Source organism: Python bivittatus, unplaced genomic scaffold (assembly GCF_059951505.1).
Source record: "Python bivittatus isolate LINGU-HERP-01145 unplaced genomic scaffold, Pbiv_v1 ctg000340_np1212, whole genome shotgun sequence".
Lineage (NCBI taxonomy): Eukaryota > Metazoa > Chordata > Lepidosauria > Squamata > Pythonidae > Python > Python bivittatus.
The window spans coordinates 15,523,344-15,531,348 of NW_028277056.1; the positions used below are offsets into that span (position 1 = coordinate 15,523,344).

The 8,005-nt window shown below is 37.9% G+C and overlaps 1 protein-coding gene across 1 annotated transcript; it reads right to left on the reverse strand.

Moving 5' to 3' along the window:
* Positions 1–415: 415 nt before the first annotated feature.
* On the reverse strand, positions 416–7,529 carry LOC103055014 (macrophage metalloelastase-like). Its single transcript, XM_007443136.4, has 6 exons — positions 7,345–7,529; positions 5,608–5,825; positions 5,366–5,511; positions 3,883–4,008; positions 2,357–2,518; positions 416–921 (listed from the first exon to the last, which is right to left on the reverse strand). Exons 1-6 carry the CDS (start codon positions 7,450–7,452, stop codon positions 908–910), a joined length of 774 nt encoding a protein of 257 aa, XP_007443198.2. The 5' UTR covers positions 7,453–7,529; the 3' UTR covers positions 416–907.
* Between the last annotated feature and the right edge of the window lie 476 nt (positions 7,530–8,005).

An 8,005-nucleotide genomic window follows, 5' to 3' on the forward strand; every position in this document is an offset into this window, starting at 1 on the left:
TCGCTTTTCTGAGTGGTATTCTCAGTTACAAAGAATCAAGGAAGACAAGTTGGAAAGGACCTTTGGGATACTCTAATACAGCACCTTGAATGTGGAGGGTACCTGAAAGTCAGCCTGCTTGGGGAAACCAACGATTGCTTTGCCCAATCTCCCCCCCCCCCAAAAAAGAGCTCTATCTCTGATGTCCTGGATTACACTCACCTTGAGCTTCCCTGTACACACACAGACACAACTTGAGGAGAAAGCAGAAACTCATTCATACACAAAGACGCACACATGTACACAAATGCAACACATAGCTGTGCTCTGATTAGACTTCCATAGAGATGCCCACATGCACAGTTGCAACACATTACTTCATTACACACAGGATAAAATACAAATGCTTCCTATGACCACAGCACATAAAGGGGATGGATTATTTATTAGCTATGTATAAGTTGCTCACTTCCAAAAACATCTTGAGTCGCTTACAAAAATAACAAGAAATAATTACAAGGGAAAAAAAATTAACCAGATCCCAGAAGTAATAACTGAGAGACGGAATCTGACATTCTATTAATCCCCAGTCTGTACAGCCAGATCTTGGTGGCTTCCCTGATTGCCAGCAGGGTTGATGTTGGTTTGATGTTGGATGATAAACTGTTCCCAAGAGAAGGACATTTACAGAAAACGCACTCCTTACAGCTGCTAATCTGCATCTTGATTTGCACCAGGAAGCAAATCGACAACCAACGTAGCTCCTGCAAGAAAGGTCTAGTCCAGTAGTTTTTCCCCATTATCAAGCAGGCAGTGAAACGTTTGCTGCTTTTAGTATATTATAAATTTTGTTGAAATAACACTTTTGATGTGCACAAAATATGAATTCTTCTATGCCATTTAAATGCAGTGGGGTTCTTCAATGGTTTCATTTCCTTATTCCTAAGAAAGAAAAAAGAAGGATATTGTTAAGTATAGGTATGCAGTTGTTGTTTTCTCCACAGAGCAAAAAACTAACAAACAAAAAAACACGTACCATGGCATGGTACATTTGTTATATTTTGTTTCTGGTTACTTTTCTTCCCTTTCTCTGCATTAGCTTACTTCTCTGATTTGTTAGGGCTAGTCTGATTCTTCTAGAGTTATTTGCTGCCCCTCCAACCTATTGCACAGCAAGTGTCTTTGACTGCATCTTCTGGAATTCATGAAAACTGTGAATTCTGCACCAGATGGGAGAAATCAGTTTTAGAGCATAAACTTCAGGGCTGGATCCAGACCTCTTAGTATTCGCTGTCCTTTTTTTTTTTTTTTTAAGTGGCCTTGACTACTGCCATAGGCTATTTTTAAAGACAGAGTAATATACAGAGGCTGGCAGTGACTTTAAGGCACACTGCTAGTATCATGCTGTCTTATGTGATCTCCCTGTGTTGGATGCTGTAATAAGCTATGGCAATAAGGGGACTCCAAATGTTGCTGCCTTGTTGTCTGATGAGGAATGCTGAGAGTTACATTTCAGCAACACCACTAGGGCCAGATGTTGTGTATGCCTGGGCTATGAAATTCTAGATTTCCATAAACTCCCACTTCTGAGCCAAGTAGGATATACTCTTATACTAAGTGAGATTATTTGTTCATCTGGTCCACCAATGCCTACTACTTGGACAGATCACAACTTCCCATCTTTTGCTTCCTGATACTTCCAACTGCCATCTCAAAGACTGAGAGCAAAAGGAGAAATGAGAGACCTCTGTTGTGAGACTAGTTCCTCTGAGTTCTCCTCAACTGTCACAGCAGCCATCCTATCACAGTATCTGAACTGTAACCTGCAATTTAAAAATGGTTGCCAAGTAGCTATTCTTCTCCTCATCCCTTTTCCCTTATGGGCCATGCCTTTTTGATTGTAAAACTGAGAGCAGGAATAATTGCTATTTATAACTCTCTTCAGCTTCTTAGTGCTTTTCATCCATTATGGTATGGCAAAAACTTAATTCAGTGACAACTTAACCAAAAAATGGCCAGTACAATGAGTGGCTAAATTGTTGGACTTGGACTGAAGAAACTTAAGTTCAAGTCCCCTTTCATCCATAGACCTCAGTAGGTGACTTTGATCCATTTACTCTGTCTTTGCCCTAATTATCTCACAACATTATTTTGGACATAAAACTAGGGGAAACCTCCCTTTGTAAGCCACCTGGAGTTCCATGACAAAAAGCAGGCTATAAAAACTGTCTGTTCATGACTGGCATTTGTTGTGTACTAGTTGATGGTCACCTTCTAGCCAACAACACTACCCATTAGAAAGCGAGTACAGCCAAAGGTTGGAGACCAGTTAAAATGCACTTCACCATAAGAATTAAAAACTTCATACTGAAATTACCATAGAATCTCTGAATTCTTCGTCTGTCATTACTTGGAAGTCTGAAGGAATTTGGATCTCTGTAAGTATATGTTGGGTACATCAAAGAGCCAACGACATTAGAATGGGTAAGTCCTAAGGCATGACCAAATTCATGTGCAGCAACAAGAAACAGGTTGGTCTCTGAAACAGAGAAGAAGAAAAAAAAGTCAATTAGTAGAAACCATATATGGCCTCATATATCCCAAGGCTATACATAATGCCTTTTCCAGGGTTAGTGCCCCGTTTGACTTTTGAGTAGTGTGGCAGGGATCAGGACAAAAATAGAATTGGATTTAATGTAAGTATAATATAAAATATAATTTTCCTTCAGTTACATAAACTTTACAATCTAGAGGCAAATATTTCCCGGGTCTTCAGGCAACACCAAAGGTTTCAGGTGTCCACATGTGGCCCTGGGGCCTTGATATAACTGTTCTGTATCCTGTCAGTTTTCAGAAGTTTAACCTGAGGCATTAATGGTACAACATGGGGATTTCAACTCTAAAGTATTTTACTCAAAAATATACATTGAGTTGGACTCTTGCTAATTCTTATATACACTACTTGCAATATATGTTGTAGCACAGAAATATGGCACATGAGGTATTGTTCCTCTGTAGGAGTACACTGTCTCTTATGTGACCTCCATGCCTTGCATGCTCTATCTGTGTGGATAGACAGATTTTTTATATGAACATGCCCAATCAGGCCTTAATAAGCTGCCAAGAACATTGCAATCCACTTTGGAAGATTTTGAAATTAATACTTTGGCAAATCAAACTGACTTATGTAAAAGGCTTTATTAAAACTGGGAATATTTCTAGATTTCAAGGACTACCCAGTTTTTAGTTGTTCTCAAAATGCTAAACACAGCTGGGCTTGGATGAAATTGGGGTGGGCACCAGGAAATTCCGCAGCTGTAGGCTAGCCATTTCTATATGGATCCATCTATATGTCTGGATGCATTTATATAGTCATTAGAATGAGGGTACATTTACTTTTATTATTGGCACACAGACAAATATACTCAGGCTGACCTCATGAGTAGCTATTGATACATCTTTAAACCTCTCTCTCTCTTTTTAATTGTCACATTTTTATATGTTTCTTAAGCAGACAAGTGAAAACATGATGGAAGTATATCGAGGCTGTTAGATTACTAAATTCTGATTTCCACTAAGTTTTTGCTTGCAGTTTTGTTGCAGAATTTGCAAATGTTGAATTCCTCCACCATCTTTAGCAGTTCTTTAATTTTGGAATTTGGAGATATTTTCAAGTCTTGGCCTGATGGCTCCTGACTTAGAAGATTCACTCAGAAAATAGCATTTCTCCAGGTGATATTTTCCTAAATTGGCTTCTGTTTTTGATTGCTTCTTGTAATATGCTTTTATCATGATGGTTGCTAGGTTGCAATTGATTACTCTTTGTTTATGACGTTAACAGTTTTGGCAGTAATTTTTATTATAAAGTAGATGGGAAATAACCTCAGTTAATGAGTGACTTACCTCTGTTATACTCTGACCATCTCTCTGCTTCATCAAAATGCGTATCTCCCCCAAGTCCTGATCCAGGGAAGAAAGCATGAGCCAAAATTCCTCCTCTACCATCAAAACGGCCATAATCACCATGGTCTAAATTTGAAATATAACATAACATGAATAACATGTTAGGTTAGCAGCATTACATTGCCATTTTCAACACCCTTATATAGACCCATCCCTTTTTTGAGACTTTCACCATCCATATAATCATGCATAAGAATATGTGCCAGCGGTGACAGTGAGGCAGTGATAACCTCTGGCTCAGGTACAGGTTTCATAAGTCATATCTCCAATGCATCTGTCAAGGAGTGAATGATGGATCCAGAGACAGGAGAGATAGGAAGATTGGAATGTTAGCCAAACTAACTAACCATTTTGGGATCTTTCCCAAGTTGCTCATTTGTTAAAGAATATAATTTTTAAACAGAACCATATCATCTCTAATATACAATGGCTAAGAGATGCTGTTTTAGTAAGGATTTTTCATTTTCTCCTAGGTTCCATTGTTTAAGCAGGAAAGATATCAAAAGAAGGAAGAGCTGTCATGGATTCTTAGGGCCCCCATATTCTGAGGCATGAATCCAAGCAGATGGCACAAAGACTTAAATAAATGTTAACTCTCTGCTTCCACCTAGTAGTTATCTGGGTTTTTAAAGCCCGGCTATGATAGCCCTTGGATATAGTCAGTGATTTGACCCAACAGAGAACACACAGAGTGTAATAATCTGCAAGTCATCAACAATCATCAACCATAATTTTTAAGCCTGGGCTAATATATGTGTGAAATGATCTGAAGAGGGGATGGAAGAGGAAGCCAGCATTGAATGGGAAAGACTCTTCAATCAGTGAAACAATTCCTGATGAATGGCTATGTAGCCTTTGCTTGAGCACATCTGCTGAAAGAGGGGATCCCATCTCTCTTGGTAATTAGTTAAACTGATTATTATTTATTATATTATTGTAATAATTATTAGTAGTAATTTTTCTGCTTGTGGCCAAACAGAATCTGCCTGCCTTTAACTTTGTGTGACATCCTTTCAGGTTTTTGAAGAGGGCTCTCCTTTCCCTCTTCTCAAGATTAAATATTCCCAGTTCCATCAATTTCCCTTCACTGGACAAAGTTTTAAATCCTTACATCATCCTGGCTACCTTTCTGTGAACCTATTCCAGTTTGTCTGAAGTTCTTAAAAAATGGAGCCTCTAGCTGGGTGACTATTTGAGATCAGGTCTGACCAATACAGATTAGAGTAGAACTACTATTTCCCATGCCTAAATGATTTCAATGTAAGCATCAGCCCTACTAGGAAGGAAGGCGCTGTCTGGATTTTACTCCAGTTAGCCTTGAATCCTTTGAATATGATCAGTGAAAGCAGAGAGAATCTGAATAATGCTTCAGAAAGGGACAGGCATGTTTGAGAGCTGGTTGTTATCAAATTGGCAACCTTACCGCCATGTGCAAAAAATATTTCAATATCAGCAGGTCTGGAAGTTTTCCTGAAGCTCAGTGGAGTCACATCGCTCCAGACTTGGAATGCCTTTACTATAGTTTCATCTACCTTCCATCTTGGCAGATCTGGAGTGTAATTATTAATCCTTTGAGCAATAGAGAATGACAAAATATTAATATGTCAGAAATAATGTTACCAATGAGTTCTTTTTATAAAAAAACCCCCTGAGGCTGTAATTAACCTGTACGTGAGCTGTCTTTTATTCCAGATTGTTGTTCCAGCTTTATTCTCTTCTGAGACATCTGGGACTCCACATCGAGTCTTTTTCATTACTGTTAATGTTTCTTTATCCATTTTCCCTGTGACAGTCAAATGGAAGAATTTCTGCATTTGTCTGAGTCGTTCTTCCAGGCTACGGCCATCTTTATGATAAGTTGGGAAGAATTTGTCAAGATAAACCTGGATCATGAAAAAAGGAAATCATAAATGTTTTATGCATTTATTGTACTACGCAACTGCTGTTTTTCTAAATGCATGGGAGGGAACATGTAGTCTATGTGCTGTACTTATATTGATTTGTGTGTGTGTGTGTGTGTGTGTGTGTGTGTGTGTAGTCCTGCCTTAGGCATGAAATCAGTTGGGTGTCCTTGAATATCTATATTCATATTATTCTGTTCATTACTGATTCCTCTCCTTGGTTTACAGGGAATCTTCAAACATAGTTGCTCACCTATTTGATTAATCAAATTCCATAGCATAGCATAGTATTTTTTAGATTAGGTCATTCATCCTTACTCTTTTTCAAATTCTAGGGTTTTTTCCCAGGTTTTTGTGCCATGTTTTGAACAGGGCTTTTCCTCATGAGCAAATTAAAGCACTACCCACCAGTCCTTGATCGGGCAGAAAATTATACTAGTGTAAAACTGGCTATCCCCACTTGCAATCTCTATCCCGCTACAGACGTGAGAGTAACAAACAGTGCTGTCTTTATTTACCCTGTCGATGATGTTAAGGACAGCAATTGGTGATTTCCCACCCTCATTTTTGTCCTTTTCCACCAAATTCTACCAGGTTGTTTTCATTTACCCTGGTGGCTATCCTGTAAATCAAGAACCAAACTTTAATTGATAGGAGCGGTGAAGAGATAATATACTCATCTAATAAGGATGCCAGCTGGGTGATTTATAGAAATGTAGAATGGAAACACCTGGAAGATGTCAGTCTCATAAATGTGACAAATAAATAAAAAATAAAAATTATGGAAGGCTGCTATAGAATTCTTTCATCAACCACTCAATCTTTGAGATTTCTTCCAGGTTTAAAGTTCTGATTATTTAACCCATTTTCATCAGAAGTTAAGCAGAGGAAGGCTGTTCTACCTTTAATGGAGATCAACTGCCCTTCCTTACTCTTGCTAACTTTGCCAACTTTTTAAATCCCAGATTTTTTCCTCTCTCTCTCTCTCTCTTTTTTTTTTTTGCTTTTGACACCACAAGTGATGGTAGGTAGAAAGAAGACGACTTGTGATTTCATGAAAATAAGCTCTCTTTCTCTCTCTCTATCTCTGTGAGTGCTTTGGGAAAGTTCAGCTTCACTTACATAAATGCTTATGTTAAGTTCAAATGTCTTTATATATGTATATATTTATATGCTTCCTAAACAATAATTGAAAGGACTTAAACAATTACAAGAAGATCAGATCAGGATGGAAATACTTTGTTAGGACAGCATGGGATAAGTCAGCATGTGGATGGGAGACCACCATAGAAACCAGCACACATAAACTTGAGTAGCATGATGGAAAAAAGGCATGGTTATAGATGCAGAAATGACGCACTATGCATGCTGTTCACAATACAGAATTGTATTACATAAGTAAATAATTAATTTAAAAATATTAAAACTTCTACCATAGGATAGCGGCATAACAATCACACTGTGATACATATAAGTGATACAAACTTTTGATGGAACTTACTTGTAGAAGTTTTGAGTCTTCAGCACTTGGTCCCTCATTACCAAGATCTATTGGGATAGCAAATAAAGAAGGCAGAAAAATGATGGTACAGATCAAGATGTACTTCATAATGATCCTTATTGCAAACTCAGTGCTAAAAGAGAAGACTGTGGGTCTGTGATGATTTCCATCCAAGGAGGACAAATTTATATAGTGCCAATATGCTTTACTGCTAGCCCCTTGATGACTCATTCTATCGCACTGTCTGTGGTTTTGTGAGTTTATGTAATATTTTAAGCAGTTTGGGTAATATTTTAAACAATCCTGCAACGGGTGAAAAAAAAAAGCCGATGATGTCAGTCCTACACAGGAAGCCATCAACATCATTCTTGTGTTACTTTCCTTTATGAAATCAGAAATAAAGAGAAACTGACTTCCTTAAATTGAGCTACAGATATTTCTTTATTAGGAAGAATGGCTAAACTTTCCTCAGCAAAAATGAATAGTTTAATAATGTCTCCTTTCTGACTGAATAAGGAACAATGAATAATTGTTGCATAATAGGATTTTGGAACAGGTGCGTTTGTGTGTGTATATGTGTGAAAAGGAGAGAGAAAAATTCAGCCAATGGCCATTTATTCATTAAGCATGCCTTAGAATGTTATGTGAACCTAGTCAGAGA

Coding starts and splice junctions, on each gene's coding strand:
- LOC103055014 (XM_007443136.4), bottom strand. CDS start 7,452: ATGAAGTACATCTTGATCTGTACCATCATTTTTCTGCCTTCTTTATTT. Junction 4,009..5,365: donor AATATTTTTTGCACATGGCG/GTAAGGTTGCCA, acceptor TTTCAAATTTAG/ACCATGGTGATTATGGCCGT. Junction 2,519..3,882: donor ATGGTCAGAGTATAACAGAG/GTAAGTCACTCA, acceptor TCTCTGTTTCAG/AGACCAACCTGTTTCTTGTT.